The sequence below is a fragment of the Silurus aristotelis genome (genome assembly GCF_946808225.1).
Source record: "Silurus aristotelis genome assembly, chromosome: 11".
Taxonomy (NCBI): Eukaryota; Metazoa; Chordata; class Actinopteri; order Siluriformes; family Siluridae; genus Silurus; species Silurus aristotelis.
In genome coordinates, this window is record NC_139584.1 from 865,765 (window position 1) to 889,960 (window position 24,196).

General features: G+C 42.1%; 4 protein-coding genes and 1 long non-coding RNA gene across 7 annotated transcripts in view; 1 reads left to right on the forward strand and 4 right to left on the reverse strand.

Moving 5' to 3' along the window:
• Nucleotides 1-16,088, reverse strand: part of LOC310733624 (N-acetyllactosaminide beta-1,3-N-acetylglucosaminyltransferase 3-like) — a 28,700-nt gene extending 12,612 nt beyond the window's left edge. The window contains exon 1 of one of the 2 annotated variants that reach the window (XM_083555037.1): nt 16,006-16,088. The gene's annotated coding sequence lies outside the window, so the exon portion shown is untranslated. Of the gene's footprint in view, nt 1-5,972; nt 6,071-16,005 lie in introns of those variants that run through there. The other variant, XM_083555036.1, reaches the window with a different exon arrangement.
• The window catches only part of LOC310733618 (N-acetyllactosaminide beta-1,3-N-acetylglucosaminyltransferase 3-like), a 387,738-nt gene that overhangs the window by 126,144 nt on the left and 237,398 nt on the right, over nt 1-24,196 (reverse strand). The window lies entirely within an intron of this gene.
• LOC310733730 (N-acetyllactosaminide beta-1,3-N-acetylglucosaminyltransferase 3-like) lies at nt 9,394-10,374 on the reverse strand (the record flags this gene model as incomplete). Its single annotated transcript, XM_083555135.1, is given in 2 exon segments — nt 9,394-10,056; nt 10,059-10,374. Coding segments are annotated over 2 exon segments (765 nt in total). The 3' UTR covers nt 9,394-9,607.
• The window catches only part of LOC310732736 (low-density lipoprotein receptor-related protein 8-like), a 22,690-nt gene continuing 15,812 nt past the window's right edge, over nt 17,319-24,196 (reverse strand). Inside the window, exons 6-13 of one of the 2 annotated variants that reach the window (XM_083553360.1) lie at nt 23,780-23,989; nt 23,438-23,556; nt 23,111-23,250; nt 22,768-22,912; nt 19,672-19,746; nt 19,220-19,371; nt 17,976-19,109; nt 17,319-17,701 (exon numbers count right to left, since the gene is read on the reverse strand). In XM_083553360.1, the coding sequence (XP_083409486.1) occupies nt 19,083-19,109; nt 19,220-19,371; nt 19,672-19,746; nt 22,768-22,912; nt 23,111-23,250; nt 23,438-23,556; nt 23,780-23,989 (868 nt within the window). In that variant the 3' untranslated portion in view covers nt 17,319-17,701; nt 17,976-19,082. Of the gene's footprint in view, nt 17,702-17,958; nt 19,110-19,219; nt 19,372-19,671; nt 19,747-22,767; nt 22,913-23,110; nt 23,251-23,437; nt 23,557-23,779; nt 23,990-24,196 lie in introns of both variants that reach the window. The other variant, XM_083553361.1, reaches the window with a different exon arrangement.
• Nucleotides 22,493-22,823, forward strand: LOC310732737. Its single transcript, XR_014535542.1, has 3 exons — nt 22,493-22,547; nt 22,584-22,694; nt 22,745-22,823. It is a non-coding gene; the product is annotated as an uncharacterized lncRNA (long non-coding RNA).

A 24,196-nucleotide genomic window follows, 5' to 3' on the forward strand; every position in this document is an offset into this window, starting at 1 on the left:
AAATGCAAATATATAAAAGAATAGACAAATAAGACATACTATAATATTACAAGTATATACACAACACAATATATAAATACAGATGAGGGAAAGTACGTATTGCAGGTTGTATTGCACACAGGTGGTATTGCACGTATTGCAGGTAATATTGCACGTATTTCAGGTGATATTGCACATATTGCAGGTAATATTGCACGTATTTCAGGTAATATTGCACGTGTTGCAGGTAATATTGCACACAGTAGTATTATTAAATAGTAAAACAGTAAAAACAGTAACTATTACACCATTGAACAGTAATAGCAGTTAATATTTTGGTTAATGGTTCACAGGGAGCAGCTCTTATTGTACAGTCTAATAGCAACAGAGAGAAAAGACCTTCTGTATCGCTCCTTCAGACACTTAGGATGTAACAGTCTGTCACTGAAGGAGCTGCTCAACGAGGTAACAGTTTCATACAGGGGGTGGGAGGCGTTCTGCAGTAAGGATGATAGTTTTGCTACCATCCTCCTTTCTCCCACCTCCTGTACTGTGTCCAGGGAAATCCCCAGGACTGAGCTGGCCTTCCTGATCAGCTTGTCTAGCCTCTTCCTGTCTGCAGTAGAGATGCTGCTGCCCCAGCAGACCACTCCATAGAATATGGCTGATGCCACAACAGAGTCAAAAAAGGTCTTCAGTAGCTCTCCCTGCACTCCAAAAGACCTTAGTCTCCTTAGCAGAAAGAGCTCTGCCCTTTCTTGTAGATTGCCTCAGTGTTGTCTGTCCAGTCCAGTTTGTTGTTTAGGTGAACACCCAGGTATTTGTAAGAGTCCACTCTCACAATGTCCTTTCCCTGAATGTTTACCAATGGAAGTGATGAAGTGTGTTTGTGCCTACGGAAATCCACCACCAGTTCTTTGGTTTTCCCCGCGTTTATCTGGAGGCAGCTCCGTTGGCACCAGTCCACAAAGTTCTGTATAAGTCCTCTGTACTCTCTGTCATCGTCATTCGTGATCAGACCGACAATGGCAGAGTCATCAGAGAACTTCTGTAGGTGACAGGTTGCTGAGCTAAACATGAAGTCTGCAGTGTAGATGGTGAAGAGAAATGGGGCAAGAACCGTTCCCTGCGGGGCTCCAGTGTTGCAGACAATCATGTCAGACTCACAGTCACGAGTCCTCACATACTGTGGTCGGTCTATGAGGTAGTCCAGTATCCAGGCTGACAGATGATGGTCCACACCCATGTACACCATCTTATCCCTCAGGAGCACAGGTTGGATGGTGTTAAAAGCACTAGAGAAGTCAAAAAACATGACTCTCACAGTGCTCCCAGCCTTTTCCAGGTGTGAAGTAGCCCGATTTAGGAGGAAGATGACTGCGTCTTCCACTCCAATGCCAGGTTGGTAGGCAAACTGAAGTGGATCCATTGATGGGATCACCAGAAGTCGGAGATGAGTGAGCACCAACCTCTCCAAAGTCTTCATCAGATGGGAGGTCAGTGCTACTGGTCGGTAGTCCCCAAAGTCTTTTGGGCATGACGTCTTTGGAACAGGCACCACGCAGGATGTTTTCCATAGCTGTGGCACCTTCCCTAGCTTCAGGTTCAGGTCAAACATGTACAGCAATATGCCGCATAGCTGGTCTGCACAGGTCTTTAGTAGCCTGGAACTGATGCCGTCTGGGCCCATAGCCTTCCTCGCTTTGATCTTCCTGAGCTCCATTCTCACCTGGGCTTCTGTAAGGGGCAGTGTGTATTGGATGGAGTGTTGGCTGGAGGGAATCGGCAGGGGGGGGGAAGTTAGGTGTGTTGTGAGATGACTGTAAGCTGATAGCTGTGCAGAGAGAGGTGAGGCTGGAGCTGCTTGCTGTGGAAGCAGAGAAGGTGGATTGCAGCAGGGGGGACTGGATGGGGGCAGGGGAGGGTAGCTGATCAAATCTGTTAAAGTATAGATTAAGATCATTCACCCACTGCTGGTCACCCACAGCCTGAGAGCTGGACTCCTTATGACCAGTGATGGTTTTGAGCCCCTTCCACACACCGCTGACGTTGTTCTGCTGCAGCTGATCCTCCATCTTCCTCCTGTAGCATGCTTTTCCTTCCCTGATCTTCTTTCTAAGTTCTCTCTGGACAGTTTTCAGCTCTTCCTTGTTTCCCGATTTAAAAACCCTCTTCTTCTCTTTAAGGAGAGTCTTTATATCAGGGTTAATCCACGGTTTGTTGTTGGGAAAACACCGTACAGTCCTGGTGGGTACAGTATTCTCCACACAGAAATGAATGTAGTCTGTAATACAGTCTGTTAAACTGTCAATATCCTCCCCATGTGGACTGCACAATTCCTCCCACATAGTTGTTTCAAAACAGTCTTTCAGAGCCTCATCGGTCTCATCAGACCATGTCGTCACTGTGCGGGAGGTAGCTGGTTGCCTGCATACAAGGGGTTTGTACAAGAGCCGCTAGCACGTCCATCTTGTTGGGTAGAGATCTTACATTTCCCATAACGATGGACGGGAGAGTTGGTCTGTAGCGTCTCTTTTTATTTCGACACATAGCTCCAGCACGGTTCCCCCGTCTTCTCCTTCTTAGCTCGCGGGGAATATCCGGTTTTTCTTCAAGGTGGAAGAACCATCAAGGTGAGAGATGATTGGAATGGACGCTGGAACTTTATCTCTTCTTAAGCAATGGGATAGGTAAAAAATGCAAAACGGAGTTGTTTATGGCGTCTCAAAAGATCCGTTAAGCAATCACAAACGGTTCCAACTTGTAATTCCATCAAATCTAAGAGCTAAGGCTTTAAACGGTGTACATGATCTTGCTGGACATCAGGGACAGTCGAGAACCTTCTAGTTAGCTCGACAACGTTTTTACTGGCCTAGGATGGAGTATGATATTAGGGAGTATGTCAAGTGCTGTCAGAGGTGTGTATTGGCCAAAACACCAGCGCCATCTGCTCTAGCCCCTCTTGAGAACATTAAGACTTCAGTTGGTGTGTTTGAATTTTTGGTGTGCTGTGGAAAGCAAGCAACAATCCGTGGATGTATTATTTGTTACTGAACCTTTTTCCAAGTTGGCTCATGCTTTTCTGTGCGCAAAGCAGAAAGCGAAACAGATAGCCAAGAAGTTGTGGGATCATGTTTTATGCATCTATGGTTTTCCGACACATATTCATACCAACCAAGGGGCTAACTTCGAAAGTGCACTCATTGCAGAATTGCTTAAGTTTGCTGGTGTTAAGAAGTCACACACTACAGCATACCACCGGAAGGGGAATGGTGTAACATAGCGGTTTAATCGAATTTTGAGCAGTATGCTACGTTCCTTGCCTCTCAAGGAGAAAACAAATATGGCCTGAGCAGATACAGGCTATGACATTTGCGTATAATGCCACGGTGCATGAGACTACTGGATATGCCCCATTTCAGTTAATGTTAAGTCGTAAAGTTGTCAGTTGATGTCATTTTTTGACCCTATGGTTGTTGACAATAGTAACTATGTGCAAACACTAATGTCTTACCTCAAAGAAGCAGCATGCATAGTTTAGAAACATAATGAAAAAGAGCAGAGAAAGCAGGCCAACTTCGATAATCGAAAAGCTAAGGGTATATGTTTGAACATCGGGGATAGAGTGTTGCTCGCCAACAAGAGTGAGAGAGGAAAGAAAAAACTTGCTGATAGGTGGGATTTAAATGTCTATACTGTAAAGGAATGGGATCTTATGGCGAACATATACAAATTGATTGATGGGAAGGGTAAGTCAAAAGTGGTGAATCGCAGTCTAATTTTGGACATCAGCTTTCTACCCATTGAACCAACCCAAGAGGAGGATGTTTAGTCAAGTGCTGGGAACATGGGGACCAAACCTTGTATGTTGGAACTGTCCGATTCAATGGAGGGAAAAGGTTCTGATGATAGGATGGAAGCACATGTGTTTAATAAACAGGGAGAAGTTGAGGGTCAAGAGTCTGTTGGCGGTGATTTGGAATCTGATTATTCAGCAGAATGGCATAATTCAAATGAGGTTGTTGGAGATTGTTCTGATCAAGTGTATGATGTAGATAGTGAATCCTACCCTAGTAACTTAGACCAGCAAGTAAGGGCTGTGAATGACTCTAATACTAATCATGTTACTGACATGCCAACACACGTTTCAGATGACACACAGAGTGTTAGGACTCGAGCAGGGAGGGTGGTCAAAAAGGGTTAGTCGTTTAATTGAGTCCATAACACAGAAGTCACCAGTAGTAAAGAGGACAGGAATCGAGTCTTTCTCAGTTTTAAGGAAAAGTTTTTTCTTTTCTTTAGCATAATGTTGTGAAAAGATGTGCACAATGTGGAGTTTATAAAGTATGATGAATCAGATTAATGAATACTGTAAAAGGCAGTATGACGTTCTAAAGATGTCCAGGACTAGACCAACCTTGGATTATTATTAATCTGTTAAGCAGGTTATTTACTATGTTGAACTACAAGTAAATTCTTGTGAATCTGATTCTATTGTTTACATATTCTAATCCAGTCAGGATTCTAGTGAAGTTCAGGAGGGGTGAATGTGACTGATGTTAATCTTCATGTATGTATATTTACAATGTAAATATATGCATTTCACTAATAATTATTTCTATTTGTTTTATTTGCTTTAATTTGTTTAATATGTTTTATGTCCTGTTTAAATTTATTAGTTTTGTTTTCCCTAGCGATTAAGCTGTGCTACGTCATGACATCATCCAGGAAGCCTGCGCTGGATCTTCAGGTTACTTTGTGCGTACTGAGAAGAGGTAAGCTTTTAGCGGTGCTCTCCCGGGATTACTTACAAAAAAGTTTTAAACATTTAAATTTAATTCATGACGTGTTCAAATATTATTGTTAAAAATGTCATTAATGTAGTTTGTGATTTGTAAAGTGATTTGTGGATGGATGGGGAGGATTAAGCGTGCAGGTGGTAAAGCTGGTGAAGGCGCCACGTTCATTTTGTTTCTTTCTATCTTCCATCCACAATTGTTTAAATGTTGGTGACACTAAACTCTCCAGTACTGCTGCGACCCTATTGTAGCGAATCGTCATTCCACAACACAACGCAGAGAACACGAGCACTGGTCAGAACCGAACGCGACCGGTTACATTCAAACTGCTGATTTACTACTAAGAACAGCTCCATATCATCCAGTTCACCAATGACATGACCGTGGTGGGTCTCATCATCAAGAACATGGTTGTGTTATTCTGTGTTAACTGATGTTGTCTGATGGAGCACCTTGGTCCTGGGGGAACATTGTTTTATTTCATTGTGTGCTGCACTGTATGTGAAAGGAATGACATTACAAGCCTCCTTGACTAAACGTGACTTGACTGTTTCCTGATCTGAATTTGTAAAATATATTGATTTTAATATGGTAAACAACAACAACAACAACAACAACAAAAACCAACAATAATAATATATTAATCTGAGAAAAATGTGTTAATCTCAACTTCTCCTTCACTCCTCAGATACCACAGCTTCTACTCAGATCTCAGCATGTTTTCATGGATGAGTGTTCATTAGCTGTACCACAATCCTTGCTAAACTGATCTGCTGGTCCTCCCAGTTAATTTCAGGTGATCTGGGGTCAGGATCTCAGGATAACTCTACACAATTCTTTGATCTCCCCTTCAGCCTCTCCTTGCAACATCTGGATAACCATGAACAATCACCTCTCCTTTTTCTCACATGTTGGCAATGTGACACACTCTTGTTGGTTTCTTGTCTACAACATCAGAAGGATTCAACCATTTTTATCCACACAGGCTGCTCAGGTCCTTGTTCAGTCTCTTGTCATTTTGAAACTGGACTACTGCAACTCTCTGCTGTAGATCTACCGCTCAACACAAATGATTCAAAACACAGCTGCATGACTTGTGTTCAACCCACCTAAGTTCGCCCACACAACCTCACTGCTGCTTCCTCCACTAGCTTCCAGAAGCTGCAAATAAAAAATGGACCAGCACCCTCTTACCTCAAAGATCTGATCACTCCTCACACTGCAGCATGCTGCCTGAGATCTTCTGGCACTGCTCGACTGGTCCCAACTTCTCGCAGGATATGAGGTAGGTGTACCTCTTCTCTGTTGTATCACTGAGGTGGTGGAATAAACTTCCGTTAGATGTCTGAATATCTGAGTCACTTCCTCTTTTCAACGACGAATGAAGACTTTCCTCTTTCTAAAACAATAGTTGTCAAGTCGAGCTTGAAACTGACATCAGCACAAGAAAGGCCCTTGCGTGGTCAGCCTTCTGGAAAATAAAAGATATATTTCGCTCAAAGAACCCAGAATCCCATTCGTCTCAAAACAAACATTTTCCAAGCAGCATGCTTATCGATACTTCTGTATGGTTGCGAAAGCTGGATTATAACAGAGAAGCTCAAACAAAGCCTTAACAGTTTTGCCACCAACTGCTACAGAGTAATGCTCCACATCAAGCGCTTGGACAAAGTCTCAAATGCAGTAATATACCATACGATCGGTATTGACCCGCTAGACCTCCAGATACAACGGAGGCAACTTAGATATGTCGGTCACTGTCTACGCAAACCAGAGTTCGAGCTGATCAACAAGTACCTTCTCTATCAACCATTTGAAAGACACGGGCAAAGAAAGCGTGGTAAACCAAAGCTTCTCTACCCGCAGTACATAGGCAAATTGATCAACAGTGAGATACCACCAACAGTTGACGAAATGAGAACAGCAGCAAGAAACAGAACAGAATGGAAGAAGATTGTTGACGCCTGCAAACCACAAATATTTGCAGCCGATTGATGATGATGATGATGATGATGAAAACACTAAAACTAGTTCTGAAATTGTTTTAAAAAAACATGGTAATTAAAATAGTTTGATTGGGTGTGAGGTTTAAATGAATTCCATCGGTTTAGGAGTTGACTGGCGTTTATCAAAGTTTATTGGACAATTGTGTTGACACACAAGGAATTTGGTTCCAGCTGTTCCAACATGTTTACTGATTCTCTGATGATTCATAAATGAGCAAAATCAACAGGAGAACATCATTATGTATACAAATTGTTATAAAAATAAAGCAGATTATGTTCAATCTGAATCAAATAAAGCATGAAGGAAATGTGTACATCCTGACAAAATATTAATTATTTTCACTTTTGCTAAACTACACTGTTAATAAACTTGATAAACTTGTTCATCTTGTTAGTAATTACACATCTGAAAATGTCTGTAGTCCTGAATGTGTTGTGTCACCGTGTCGGCTAATATCTATGGGCACATTTCTGCTCTATAAAGTGAGCAACACAAGTTTGTGTTAAACACATGCAGCCACACAACACCACTTCTACACAACACACCCATACCATTATCCTGTAAATATTTAGACATCAGGTTGGTGTTACACACCATAGATATATGGATAGATCACGAGAGAGAAAGAGAGAGAGAGAGAGAGAGAGAGAGAGAGAGAGATAGATAGATAGATAGATAGATAGATAGATAGATAGATAGATAGATAGATAGATAGATAGATAGATAGATAGATAGATAGATAGATAGATAGAACTTTATTGTCATTGTATAGTGCAAATACACAGCAAGAAATGCATGATATTGTTCACACATCTGCACAAAATTGTGTTTTTATGTCGCTTATTGTATGAGGAAGTCAGGTGTGTCAGAAGTATGTGAGGGTGGTGCAGGACATGTATGAGGACAGTGTGACAGCTGTGAAGTGTGCAGTAGGTACAACAGACTGGTTCAAGGTGGAGGTTAAACTGCATCAAGGATCGGCCCTGAGCCCTTTCCTGTTTGCAGTGGTGATGGACAGGTTGACGGACGAGGTCAGACAGGAGTCTCCCTGGACTATGATGTTTGTGGATGATATTGTGATTTGTGGTGAGAGTAGGGACCAGGTGGAGAAGAGCCTGGAGAGGTGGAGGTACACACTGGAGAGAAGAGAAATGAAAGTCAGTAGGAGTAAGACAGAGTACATGTGTGTAAATGAGAGGGAGGGCATTATTATAAACCTCACTTCATCTTAATATAAGGGCTTAAAATATTGAATCGCAATTCAATCACACATTTCTATCCGTTCAATATGTACCATATATTAATACTTTGTTTTTAATATTCTAAGCAACATGTGCACTGACAAATATCGATGCTTTATGCAAATGCTTATTATTAGTGAAACCAAACTCAACAAAGAGCATGAAGACAAAATATTCTTGTAAATGTTTTAAAGTAATTATGGTATTTTAAATTACGTCACTCATCAGGACACCAAACGGAACCTTTGCTATGTTTCCACACGGCCGGTTAATGAGGTGATACCGGAGAAAGTGCAACACTTCTAACTTTCATACTTTTATGTTTTATTTGTGTTTGTGAAGGGAGACGACAGACTTTATTTTACAAAAAAACAGCGTTTTGTTGTTATTATGAATGTAAACAAATAAAAGTAGACATTTTATAGATTTTAATAATGTATTGGTCTTATCTGTACGATCAAAAAAGACAGTGATTTAGGTTTGTTCGGGCGTTATGAGAAAAAAACAACACTACGCCCCGGAGCGTTTGTCGACCCCCAGGGGGTTAATTGTGTGCATCATGGCGGATTTTGGTGTTTGATTCGAGAATTGCCGCATTAATAAAACAAATGTTTACTGATTGAAAATTTTTTATAGTTTATTTATTTATTTTATATCTGAGTAAAGAAAGGACTACTTCTTCTTTCGGCTTCTCCCATGAGAGGTCGCCACAGCGGATCACCCGTAAAGAAAAAACATTGTGAATAAATGTATGTTGCGCTGAAGGTTTTAATTTCGCCCCTTTTATATTTAGTCATTTATTTAAATGTATTTATATTTATTATATTTATATTTTCTATAAAAATGGTCAAACAGAAATGCACGCTGAATTGATCGCACGTTATTAAAATTTTGTGCCGTTAAAAAGGTATTTGTGTTTATAAAGCTAATTAATATATTAATACAAAATAATTTAAATGTTGTTCTCTAATGAATGTATCCAGACTGAAGATCCACCATGTAGAACACAAGCAGAGTAAAGATGATGATGATCAGGAGATCAGGAATGTCTCTGTTCTCAGTCATGTTCTCATCACTGACTCCCTCTGTCTCATCCACGTTAACCCCAGACTTCTTACTGCCTTCTGCCTGCTCACTGTGAGCTTCAGAAACTAGTCTACGTCTGTGGTGTGTGAGAGGAAATTATACACCAGTGGATTGAAAAAGCTGCGCAATGACAGGAAACAAGTTGATGTGCTGAAAAACGGCGCAATGAGAAGAGAAAATATCGACATTTCACCAAACAGATTAAAACTAAAGTAATGAGTCTGGTTTTAAAATGTAAAAGTAGAAAGTACAGATATTTGTGTAAAAACATTACTGAGTGAAATGAAGTAAAATACTGATACCAGAAAAATCTACTTAAGTACTGTAATAAAGTATTTGTAGATTGTTGCTGTCCACCTCTGCTGCTGAGATCTTTTACTGCATCTGTCATCAAAATTGTGCAATTTTGTCTAAAGTAAAACCAAACAGAACGTTAGTTTGATTTCTGAGAATAAACAGTGTCTGAAAGTTTTGTGCTTCCTGCCAGTTCTCTGTTCAGTTCTTGGACATGGTGACAATCTGCTCGGAAAATCCTTTCCTTCCACAAACCAAATCTTCCCGATGAATTTCATGCCACATAATAAAGATCTGGTGTGGAAGAAACCTGTGGACCAGGAGAACCTCACGGTAGTAGCACGGATCGTACAAGTCCAGCTTGTCAGAGGGGATGTACAGGCCGAAGGTCTTCACTCCAATATGGAAAACGGGTTTAAGTCCAGCTTTTTCCAGACACATTCCCATGTAAGCATCATCTATGGGGATCAGAGCGATAGAGTGAGACATGTTGTAGATGATTCTAGAAGTGAAACGTGACAACAGAAAGCCGCCTCCTCCGCAGTATGGAGGATAACTGTCTAATGCATAGATTTGGACAGGGATGTAGTATTTACTGGCAGGTTCTCGGATCGGCCCCACATACTGGATCAGGTGTCCAGTAAACAGGTTCCATCGTTATCATCTAACCCTTTGAGATACTGCACCATGTTGCCTGTGTTGGCGAAAATATCATCATCTCCATTAAGGAGAAAGTGCACATCTGGGCAGAACTTCTCCATCCACTCCAGGAACAAGACCTGCTTCAGTGTGAGGTTATAAAAGGAATCTTCAAAATCCCACTGAATAATGTCCTGGTTCTCACGGTTCTCCATCGCCAAGAGTTTATTCAGTCGTTCCTTCTCAAAGCTCTGTCCAGTAGTTCCAGATAAGAACACAGTGCGGATCCAGACACCATTCTCAAGCAGAGTGAAGAAGGTCAGTGACATTGAATAAATGGAAGAAGGTTCTGTGGACCTTCAAATGGCATTTTTAGCACAAAGTCTCCGAATAGCGAAAAACTTTTTTTTAGAAACTGTTGAGCAGCTAGAATCATGTATGGCATTTGCTCTTATACAGATCAACTTTTATTAATCTCATTTATACACCTAAACTGTTGAGATTTAAAAGACTTGTTAAAGGGCCCAGCAATTGCAACTTGTTGGTGCTGGGATTTGAACTTTTGACCTTCTGAACTTGAACTTATGAAACCCCATAACACCCCCCCCCACACACACACACACACACACACACACACACACACACACACCTTTCTTTTGCCAAGGTTCTTCCATTAGGTGGAGTTAATGAGTGTAATGTTACACACCAGGAGGGACAGGTTTTTTTTTAAAGTGTGGTGACAAAAAAACTCTACAATTTGTGATGCTTACCATAATTCCACATCAGCACCTTCATCTTCAGCTGCAGCACATTCACACCTTTATTAACAGTCACAATCTAATATTCCAATAATCAATAATTAAATCAATAAAAAACAACACATTTGTATTATTTACATGGTATTTCTTCATAATTAAATAAAGCATCATTTTGTAGAGGTTTGCAGAAGAATAGGAAACATTTCTACACATACATATGAATATATAAATACAGGTGCATCTCAAATAAATAGAATATCACTAAATAGTTTATTTATTTTAGTAATTCAATACAAAAAATGAAACTTGTATATTATATAGATTTATCACACACAGACTGATACATTTCAAGTGTTTATTTCTTTTCATTTTGGTGATTTTGGCTTACAGCTAATAAAAACCCAAAATTCAGTATCTCAGAAGATGTGAATATTATTTACGACCAATAAAATGAATTGTTGGTCCTTAAACCACTTTTAGCAGTGTGGGCAGGTGGCACGTCCTGTTGGAAATTGAAATCAGAATCTCAATAAAGCTGGTCAGCAGAGGGAAGCATAAAGTGCTCTGTCCTCTGGGCTGTGCTGACCTTGGACTTGACCTCAAGCGGCTTGGATTCTGTGCATCTCTTTTCTTCTTCCAGACTTTGGGACCCTGATTTCCAAATGAAATGCAAAATTTTCTTTCATCTGTAAAGACGACTTTGGCCAACTAAGCAACAGTCCAATCCTTTTTGTCCTTTGGCCAGGTAAGACACCTCTGACATCTGTGTCTCAGGAATCTGATCCAATATGGCGTCGCGGCAGCGGCTGCTCTGGTTTCAAAATGGTGCTACTTTTACTTTGCTATATCTATTTTGCTGGCAAATGTCTGCTACCTGGACAATAAATTAGACTACATCAGACTCCAGCAAGATACTCAGCATGAGAACAGACACTGCTGCATCTTCGTGTTTACTGAGACGTGGCTGAGTGGCTGACTGAATGCTGCCATTCAGCTGGACGGGCTAGCCATGTTTTGTGCCACAGAAATGCAGCTCTGTGGACTTTGCAACCAGAGAAGAAAACACGCTGGATGTTGTTTACACAAACATCCCCAGCAAATACTGGGCAAAGCTCCGCCCCCAAAATGGTTACTGATCCCACATCTCTGTTATGCTGATCCCAGCATACAGACCAATCAACACCAGCTCGAAAGCAGGTGAAAACCTGGCCAGCATGATCCATGTCTGCTCTCCAGGACTGCTTTGCATGGGGACAAGACGGCCTTAAGGACAGCAAGGGCCAAACTGTCTTGTGTCATCAGAGACGCGAAGCAACACATGCCAAGAGAATCCACAACCACTTCCAAGACAGCCGAGACACCCAGCTCATGTGGCAGGGCATTCAGGCGATCACAATCTACAAGACAACATCAGCCCAGTTTGAGGCGCAGAACAATGTGGCGGTGAGGAAGACCAGCCCTCCTCCCAGTGACCAGGTGCTCTGCCTATCCACGGATGAATAAGGAAAACTCTATGCAGAGTTAACCCACGGAAGTCTGCTGGACCAGACATCATTCTTGGCAGAGTGTTCAGGGAATGTGCAGATAAGTTAGCCTTTACTGACATCTTCAACATCTCCCTAAATAGCACAGTTGTTCCTACGTGCCTCAAGACGACGTCCATCGTCCCCATGGTGAAGAAGTCTACAGTCTTCTGCCTCAATGACTATCGTCCCGTTGCACTTACACCCATCATGATGAAGTGCTTCGAGAGGCTCCTCATGAGGCACATCTAGACCCAGCTTCCACCCTCACTGGACCCTGTGCAGTTCATGTATCACCATCTTCCCCACCTCCACGACTCTTTATCTGGCCCTCACCACCTGGACAATAAGGACTTATACAGTGAGGAAAATAAGTATTTGAACACCCTGCTATTTTGCAAGTTCTCCCACTTAGAAATCATGGAGGGGTTTGAAATTGTCTTCGTAGGTGCATGTCCACTGTGAGAGACATAATCTAAAAAAAAAATTCCAGAAATCTCAATATATGATTTTTAAACTATTTATTTGTATGATACAGCTGCAAATAAGTATTTGAACACCTGTCTATCAGCTAGAATTCTGACCCTCAAAGACCTGTTAGTCTGCCTTTAAAATGTCCACCTACACTACATTTATTATCCTAAATTAGATGCACCTGTATGAGGTCAATAGCTGCATAAAGACATCTGTCCACCCCATACAATCAGTAAGAATCCAACTACTAACATAACCAAGACCAAAGAGCTGTCCAAAGACACTAGAGACAAAATTGTACACCTCCACAAGGCTGGAAAGGGCTACAGGGAAATTGCCAAGCAGCTTGGTGAAAAAAGGTACACTGTTGGAGCAATCATTAGAAAATGGAAGAAGTTAACATGACTGTCAATCTCCCTCGGACTGGGGCTCCATGCAAGATCTCACCTCGTGGGGTCTCAATGATCCTAAGGAAGATGAGAAATCAGCCCAGAACTACACGGGAGGAGCTGGTCAATGACCTGAAAAGAGCTGGGACCACCATTACCAAGGTTACTGTTGGTAATACACTAAGACGTCATGGTTTGAAATCATGCATGGCACGGAAGGTTCCCCTGCTTAAACCAGCACATGTCCAGGCACGTCTTTAGTTTGCCAATGACCATTTGGATGATCCAGAGGAGTCATGGGAGAAAGTCATGTGGTCAGATGAGACCAAAATAAAACTTTTGGGTAATAATTCCACTAAACGTGTTTGGAGGAAGAAGAATAATGAGTGCCATCTCAAGAACACCATCCCTACTGTGAAGCATGGGGGTGGTAGCATCATGCTTTGGGGGTGTTTTTCTGCACATGGGACAGGGCGACTGCACTGTATTAAGGAAAGGATGACCGGGGCCATGTATTGCGAGATTTTGGGGAACAACCTCCTTCCCTCAGTTAGAGCATTGAAGATGGGTCGAGGCTGGGTCTTCCAACATGACAATGACCCGAAACACACAGCCAGGATAACCAAGGAGTGGCTCTGTAAGAAGCATATCAAGGTTCTGGCGTGGCCTAGCCAGTCTCCAGACCTAAACCCAATAAAGAATCTTTGGAGGGAGCTCAAACTTCGTGTTTCTTAGCGACAGGCCAGAAACCTGACTGATCTAGAGAAGATCTGTGTGGAGGAGTGGGCCAAAATCCCTCCTGCAGTGTGTGCAAACCTGGTGAAAAACTACAGGAAACGTTTGACCTCTGTAATTGCAAACAAAGGCTACTGTACAAAATATAAACATTGACTTTCTCAGGTGTTCAAATACTTATTTGCAGCTGCATCATACAAATAAATAGTTTAAAAATCATACATTGTGATTTCTGGATATTTTTTTCAGATTATGTCTCTCACAGTGGACATGCACCTACGATGACAATTTCAGACCCCTCCATGATTTCTAAGTGGGAGAACTTGCAAAATAGCAGGATGTTCAAATACTTATTTTCCTCACTGTATGTACGCATGCTGTTCATAAACTTCAGCTCAGCATTGATTGAGAAGCTGAGCCCACTGGGCCTGAACACCTCCCTCTGTAACTGGATCCTGGACTTCCTGACTGGGAGACCTCAGTCAGTCCGGATCAGGAACAGCATCTTCAGCACCATCACACTGAGCACACTGGGGCCTCTCAGGGCTGTGTGCACGGCCCACTGCTGTTCACTCTGCCGACTTACAAGTGTGTAGCAATGCACAGCTCGAATCACATATTTAAGTTTGTGGTGGGTCTTATCAGCAAGAACGACGAGGCAGCATACAGAGAGCAGGTAAAACAGTTAACAGCCTGGTGTAGTCAACAGCCTGTCTCTGAGAACTGTCTCTGCCTTCAGCCTGTCTCTGTCTTCAGGAGAACACAGAGCGACCATTCTCCACTAATTATCGATGCATCCTCTGTGGAGATCGTTGAATGCACCTAATTCTCTGGTGTTCATTTTTGCGTTGAACTTCACTTGGTCGCTCAAGAAAGCCCAGCAGCATCTCTATTTTCTGAGAAGCCTGAGGAAAGCCTATCTTCCTTCCCCCATCCTGAGCACGTTGTACAAAGGGGCCACTAAGAGCATCCTGAGAAGCAGCATTACTGCACTGTCTTGGATTGCAAGACCCTACAGAGCACAGTGAGGACAGCTATCACGGACATTTACATTTTCATTTGCGGAATTTAGCAGACGCCCTTGTCCAGAGCGACTTACAAAAGTTAATTTACACCACACACTGCATCCGCAAAGCCAACAGCATTGTGGACGACCCCGCACACCCCTCATACACTCCTCATACACACCCGTCACATACACTCTTCATCCTCCTGCCTTCAGGGAAGCGGTTACAAAGCATTCGGGCCTCACATCCAGACTGTGCAACAGTTTCTTCCCTCAAGCCATCAGACTCCTCAATACAGAACTGAACTGAACTCACACACACACACAACCGTGTGACTGATCTGTAGAACCCCGACTCCACACACACTCGTACTCACTTCACACATCCACGTCTTCAGCACCACCCATATTATATCACTTCATCATTACAAACTGTTTGCATGTTGATTTGCATATTGCTGCGTATTGCATCAGATATTTATGGTTAAAATGAAAATAAAAGCTTCTTGACTTGACTTGACTGAGGAGTGGCTCAACACAAGGAATGCATCAGATGTAGCACATGGATACGTGTGTGTGTGTAGGTTCTTAAAGCACTGACTCCAGCTGCAGTCCACTCTTTGTAAATCTTTCCAAACACGTGTAATATACCAGTCTGTGTGTGATGAATCTATACAACATACCAGTCTGACTTTTGGTATTAAATTACTAAAATAAATCAACCTTTTAATGATATTCTAATTTATTGAGATGCACCTGTATATAAATATCAAACTAGGACATGGACCCTTTCTCTTACAAAAACCTTCAAATTAGTGTTTAGGACTTCAACAATGATGGAACTGTACTAAAGGGACATTCAGGGTTGATGGATTCCCTTTAGAAGCAGTGAGGTAAAAGGATTTCAGAAACTTTTTCAAAATGGGGAACCATCAATTCAGCAAATTTAAGTGATTTTTTTTTTTGTTTTATACATTTTGATTCAAAGGTTTTTTGTATTAGTGAGAATTACAGCAACTTGCAGAATGATAAACACACACAGAAATTAAATAAACATGAAATAAAATTGATGTACCTCCTGTACGTTCTGGAAACACCAACTGAAGAAATGAAGAGTAAAATAAACTATCAATCATGAGAGTGTGTGTTGAACACTGGTTGTTTCTCTTTTAATATATAACACACCCTTTAAGCATGTTGTAATCCATCCCTAAATAAGTCAATTAAAAAAAAACTTAATTTCAAGCCTTTAATAATTCGTTGTATTATGAATTTTAATTTGTGTAACATTTCTGTCAGTGGACATCGTCTCAAAGCAGCTTTACAGCGAGAAAGAGGTTGTAAAGTTATAAAGAGTTCTTCTTTATCTCAGAGCAGTTCAGTAGGATTGAGGTGCAGTGACTGAGCAGGTGGTTCCATGATAAATATCACTCAAGACGTCTCTCCAAGTAACACGTACAGAACTCAGACGTGAGCTTCGGCTCATTGTCTTGTTGTGGGGTGAAGTTGCTTCCGATGAGCCACAGTCCAGACGGAACTGCACGGTGAAGTGTGGAATGGGAGACGTGTTGGTTCTGTATTCCGTTTACTTTCCAGAATCTTCAATGCTCCAAACAACCTCAAACCAATAAACTTCTTCCTCTAACGAGTTTGTTGCACAGAAACAAAAAGGGACATGAGTCACAAAAACCATAAACGACTGTGTTTTCCGAAAGACCCTGTATCTCCGGCTTTTCCTGTTCCGGACTACGTCTGCAATGTAAACATTATTATAAAATACAAAGACAGCAAGCTTGAGGAAAAACTGGTTGTGGAATGAGGATGTGAACGAGTAAATAACTCTAGAGGCAAAAAATGTTCCGTCACCTTTTAAAAAGTTCTGATAAAATCCAGGTCTGAAAAATGTTTTAGATCATTTGAAACGTGGCTCTCAGAATGTAGAGCTCAAAGAAAAGTGGATTTTTTAAAACCAGTATTCAAAATAACATGGAAAATATGCAGAACAATAAAAATAATAATGAGAATGATTCAAGATCCTTTAGAAAAGAGCCTCCTGTCAATCAAATCTAATCCAATCTAAATCCATCATTTTATAGACACGCCCCAATACCCTTTAACTCCACCTTCACCTCTGCCGGGAGATGGAAAATAAAATAAAAATACACAGTGGACGTCTGTGAGCTCTTAGTGCAGATCATTCTTGTGTTGTTTTTTTTTAAATAAAACTAAAGTTAACAGAAAACTTTACAAAAATGGGAATAAAGAGTTTCTGCAGGGGAGAAACAGAGCTGGAGATGAGAATGAAGATGGAGATGAACTTTTCCTGCAGACTTTGTTTTTTAGACTTAAATTATTTATAAGTGTATTTTTAATGCACAAAAAAATGTATACAATAAAAACAAAAGAAAAACAACAGTTTATTGCACTTTTAGTAAAGTTACATGATTCCACATTTTATTTCATGACAAATCAACAACAAAATAAATATTTCTCTCAACTATAAATAGAACTACAACATTACAACACTGCTCCCAAAAATAACTAAATATCATTTCAAAAAAATCATTTAAATTTTAAATTATAAGAGCTGAGTCTGTGTGATTACTCATTAAACCTGTATATATACACACACACACACACACACACACACACACACACACACACACACACACACACACACACACACACGTAACACCTTTAAAGCCCAGCAGGGGCACAAACATCAACCCTCTGTACAACCTGTATGACTCTCACTTCAGGAGTCACCGACTCTCACAAACGAGTCACCGACTCTCACAAACGAGTCACCGACTCTCACAAACGAGTCACCGACTCTCACAAACGAGTCACCGACTCTCACAAACGAGTCACCGACTCTCACAAACAAGTCACCGACTCTCACAAACGAGTCACCGACTCTCACAAACGAGTCACCGACTCTCACAAACGAGTCACCGACTCTCACAAACGAGTCACCGACTCTCACAAACAAGTCACCGACTCTCACAAACAAGTCACCGACTCTCACAAACAAGTCACAGACACTCACAAACAAACCCTAATGAATCAGTAGTTAAACTGGAGTGTGTTCAGGAGAAAATCTGATTTCTATTTACTTTACACTCCAGAAGGACGTCCAAAGTCAACAAAAATCTAATATAATTATACACAAAACAGAATCACGTACCATTTTTCTTTTTTACAAGGTTTCATTACAAACTCATTATCGTTTACAGATGAGGCTGCGAAGGAGTCGTTACTGTAAAACAGATCTTCTTGATTCATCGATCACTTTTTTTTTTTTATCTTACGTCTTACAATTAAATTAAAAACGACTCACTCGGCTTCCAAAGCACAGTTTAGATCGACTTGGGATTGTCTGTGTAAATTAACATTTACAGAATTTGGCTCGGGGCCTTGCTCAGGGGCCCAGCAGTGGCAGAGTGGTGGTGCTGGGATTTGAACTCATGACCTTCTGATCAGAAGTCCAACATCTTCACCACTGAGCCACCATCTGTCAACAATTTAATCAAATCAATCTCAGAGCTGTAAAAAAAAAAAAAAAACGATCTCCATCCAGCATACAGTGAACAATTCCTGCATTCGTTTGCGTACCCAGTCGAATCGTTATAGTAGGATCCAAAATAAGGCGTAAGAATTTAATCCGCTTCAGTTTCAATGAATCCGGATTATTTAATCCCACTTTTAATCTGATTCAGAAGATTTAAATAAGTAAGATTTAAACACCCGCAGGCAGAATCAGCTACAGATTTATTCGAGAAACTGATTTACAGCAGCTCTAAAGCCCAGAAAATATTCCCATTTTAATACGACAAAATAATAAATAAAAACATGCTGATGTGAAGAAAACATCCAGATCCAGATCCAGAAGTGCTGATGGCAAAGAAATAAGGAATAAATTAAACTGTGATATTTACAGAGTCATTCTGTGCCTGGAGTCATCCAGAAAATGACTTCATCTGAGTCACTGAAGATCTGCGTATAGATCAGGGGGACAAGAACCATAATAATGCAAACAATTCACATCATTTAACTTAACATCAGATGTAACAGAGTCACTCCCTCAAACACACAAACTCACACTCACACTCGCACCAATCTTGGTCTCGCTTTTTTCAGTTACTTCATGGTTCACACAGGAACAGGAAGTGGGTTTTGCTGTGGGTTTAACAAACAAAAAGACTATTATTAAAAAAAACATTTTTTGTCCAAACAAATTACAGTAACAATTAAACAAGTGATCTGTGTGTGTGTGATTTTTTTCCTACTCTGTCTGTGTGTATCTCGGTGTCTCCTGATGTTACGAGTGGGTCCTGTGACTCCTTCATCATGGGTTCTTCAGAGAACCCTGAGAAAGATGATGAGAATGTTTTCGTCCTCCAGTAGCGGTACAGAGCGATGAAAAGAACGCAGTGCAAAGCTGAAGAGGAGAAACGACACTTTTACACTACATACCAACAACAACAACAGTAAAGGGCATACTGTATATAGGGGAAGGTTAATTTACAAACATCTCTGATTTAGGACATAAAAGATGAGAGACATGAAAACTCATCCAGTGTTTTACAGACATCACGTCTGTAGTTTTCAAGTCTCATCTTTTATGTCCCAAATAATGGATTAAAGCAAAGGATTTAAAGAAGACAAGGGGATTAAAGAGTGTAAAAATGCAGACACACTCATCTGACCAGTCAAAGACAAGTAACATCTACATACTGACCAAACAGAGAGAGAGTCCAGGAGACAGTGGAGGTGAAGTCTGGTTTGGACGGCTCAGCCAGACGAGACGTCATCTCTGAAAGTTTAAATTATTTTGGTTATTTATTTATTTTTAATGATGTTTACTCACTTAATCTTGTTCATTTGAACTGATATTGACACAATTAATTCATTTTGCTGTTTTCGGAGGCTGCTGTAGGTGGCACTAGACAACTAAATCTACAACCAACCCCAACCCCTAAACCTACTTCTAACTCCAACCCCCTAAACCTACTTCTAACTCCAACCCCCTTAACCTACAACTAACCCCAACCCCTAAACCTACAACTAACCCCAACCCCCTAAACCTACAACTAACCCCAACCCCCTTAACCTACAACTAACCCCAACCCCTAAACCTACTTCTAACTCCAACCCCCTAAACCTACAACTAACCCCAACCCCTAAACCTACAACTAACCCCAACCCCCTAAACCTACAACTAACCCCAACCCCTAAACCTACTTCTAACTCCAACCCCCTAAACCTACAACTAACCCCAACCCCTAAACCTACAACTAACCCCAACCCCTAAACCTACAACTAACCCCAACCCCCTAAACCTACAACTAACCCCAACCCCTAAACCTACTTCTAACTCCAACCCCCTAAACCTACTTCTAACTCCAACCCCCTTAACCTACTTCTAACTCCAACCCCCTTAACCTACAACTAACCCCAACCCCCTTAACCTACAACTAACCCCAACCCCTAAACCTACAACTAACCCCAACCCCCTTAACCTACAACTAACCCCAACCCCTAAACCTACTTCTAACTCCAACCCCCTAAACCTACAACTAACCCCAACCCCTAAACCTACAACTAACCCCAACCCCCTAAACCTACAACTAACCCCAACCCCTAAACCTACTTCTAACCCCAACCCCCTAAACCTACAACTAACCCCAACCCCCTAAACCTACAACTAACCCCAACCCCCTAAACCTACAACTAACCCCAACCCCTAAACCTACTTCTAACTCCAACCCCCTAAACCTACAACTAACCCCAACCCCTAAACCTACAACTAACCCCAACCCCCTAAACCTACAACTAACCCCAACCCCCTAAACCTACAACTAACCCCAACCCCCTAAACCTACAACTAACCCCAACCCCCTAAACCTACTTCTAACTCCAACCCCCTAAACCTACAACTAACCCCAACCCCTAAACCTACAACTAACCCCAACCCCCTAAACCTACAACTAACCCCAACCCCTAAACCTACTTCTAACCCCAACCCCCTAAACCTACAACTAACCCCAACCCCCTTAACCTACAACTAACCCCAACCCCTAAACCTACTTCTAACTCCAACCCCCTAAACCTACAACTAACCCCAACCCCTAAACCTACAACTAACCCCAACCCCCTAAACCTACAACTAACCCCAACCCCTAAACCTACTTCTAACCCCAACCCCCTAAACCTACAACTAACCCCAACCCCCTAAACCTACAACTAACCCCAACCCCCTAAACCTACAACTAACCCCAACCCCTAAACCTACTTCTAACTCCAACCCCCTAAACCTACAACTAACCCCAACCCCTAAACCTACAACTAACCCCAACCCCCTAAACCTACAACTAACCCCAACCCCCTAAACCTACTTCTAACTCCAACCCCCTAAACCTACAACTAACCCCAACCCCTAAACCTACAACTAACCCCAACCCCCTAAACCTACAACTAACCCCAACCCCTAAACCTACTTCTAACCCCAACCCCCTAAACCTACAACTAACCCCAACCCCCTAAACCTACAACTAACCCCAACCCCCTAAACCTACAACTAACCCCAACCCCTAAACCTACTTCTAACTCCAACCCCCTAAACCTACAACTAACCCCAACCCCTAAACCTACAACTAACCCCAACCCCCTAAACCTACAACTAACCCCAACCCCCTAAACCTACAACTAACCCCAACCCCCTAAACCTACAACTAACCCCAACCCCCTAAACCTACTTCTAACCCCAACCCCCTAAACCTACAACTAACCCCAACCCCCTAAACCTACAACTAACCCCAACCCCCTAAACCTACAACTAACCCCAACCCCCTAAACCTACTTCTAACCCCAACCCCCTAAACCTACAACTAACCCCAACCCCTAAACCTACTTCTAACCCCAACCCCCTAAACCTACAACTAACCCCAACCCCTAAACCTACAACTAACCCCAAATCCCTAACCATCCTCAAACCCCAACCCATAAACCTACCACAAATATACAGCACTTGTATTGTGTTGTGGTGTTGTTATTGTGTTGATTATGGTGGTAGTGTCTGTGGTGTTGTAATGATCTTGATGGTGGTACTGTGTGGTGTTGGTGTAAGTGGTAGTGTTGGTGGGGTAGGTATTATTGGTGGTTTTGTAGGTGGTGGTGTTGGTGAATTAAGTGGTAGTGTTGCTGGTGTAGTTATTATTGGTGGTATTGTAGGTGTTGCTGGTGGTATAGTTATTATTGGTGATATTGTAGGTGGTGGTGGTGTTGGTGAATTAAGTGGTAGTGTTGCTGGTGTAGTTATTATTGGTGGTATTGTAGGTGTTGCTGGTGGTATAGTTATTATTGGTGATATTGTAGGTGGTGGTGGTGTTGGTGAATTAAGTGGTAGTGTTGCTGGTGTAGTTATTATTGGTGGTATTGTAGGTGTTGCTGGTGGTATAGTTATTATTGGTGATATTGTAGGTGGTGGTGGTGTTGGTGAATTAAGTGGTAGTGTTGCTGGTGTAGTTATTATTGGTGGTATTGTAGGTGTTGCTGGTGGTATAGTTATTATTGGTGATATTGTAGGTGGTGGTGGTGTTGGTGAATTAAGTGGTAGTGTTGCTGGTGTAGTTATTATTGGTGGTATTGTAGGTGTTGCTGGTGGTATAGTTATTATTGGTGATATTGTAGGTGGTGTTGATGGGTGTAAGTGTTGGTGTTGTAAGTGGTGGTGGTAATGGTGTGGTGTTGTAAGTGGTGGTGGTGGTGTTGTAAGTGGTGGTGGTAATGGTGTGATGTTGATGTTAGTGCAGTTGTTGACACAGTGCAGTGTCACCTGTAGGCTGCAGGAGCGGGTGGTAGAGGAGTAAACCTGCAGGAAAACTCGCTCCAGAGATTTTAGTGATGTTCAGCAGATTCCCAGTGTGTTTATCAGCACGGCAGATTACTCCTGTACTCCTGTCGCTCCAGTATACCACACTCTACACACACACACACACACACACACACACACACACACACACACACACACACACACACACACACACACAGAGATTTCCTAATTCTTTAGCACAAACTAATTCTGCCATATTAAGAGGAAGTGATCTGAAGGTACGTGTAACAGGAAGTGGTCAGGAAGCATTTTCTTTTACTGCAACACACACCATGAGCACACCTACCTCAAACACAGCCAGACTGAACGGCTGGTCTAGGAAACCATTCGATTCCACCACTGTCTTTCTGTGCAGGCCGTCGTACGCCACCCGAGACACGGTGTGCAGGCGCGAGTCGGCCCAGTACAGCAGCCCGCGGGGAACATCTGCTCATTAACGTCACAAAAACATCACGCCAACATCAGGTGTTAACATCGTAGCAGTAGAACAAGCAAAGGGGGGGAGGGGGGGAATGTATTCAATAAACAAAGAGATAAAGAGATGGGTAAAGGGATGGATGGAGGGATAGAGGTGTAGGTATTGGATGAGAGTGATGGAGCTGTAGGTACTAACCGATAGTGATGGAGACAGGGTTGAGTACGGCAAAGGTGACGATTGGTTTGCGGTTCTGTCCATGCAGATCTGAGCGCTCGATTCTGGGAGAAACTCCAGCATCGGCCCAAAACAGGAAACTGAAGAGGAGACAAATCAACATTTTATTTAAAACAAACAACAAAGGACCAACCAATACTGACCCAGAACCAACCAGTCCTGAATGAGAACTGACCCAGAACCAACCAGTACTGACCCAGCACCGCTCTATACTGAACATGAACTGACCCAGAACCAGCCAGAACTGGTCCATTCCTGACACAATACTGACACTGAACCAACCAAGAACCATCCAGTACTGACCCTGCTAAAGGCTGGACGGCGATGGCTGTGGGGGACGACAGACCCGTGATCAGATCGTGGTATGTGGTTCCGTTCAGCACCGTAGTATGAACAGCTTTAGTACTGGTACTGGTCCAGTACAGAACCTGATTAATCCAGTCAACTGCCAGTCCCACAATCCCACTGACTCCTGAGAGCATCACTGAGGGTTCAGAACCATCCAGAACCAGCCTGAGAACACAAACACACACACTTCACTATTCAGTCAACACACTGCGTGGTCAGTGTAAGCCCAGTACAGAGTGTGTGTGTATGTGTGTGTGTGTGTGTGTACATACCTGTAGATGTGTGTGGTCAGTGTAAGCCCAGTACAGTGTGTGTGTGTGTGTGTGTGTACCTGTAGATGTGTGTGTGGTCAGCGTAAGCCCAGTACAGTGT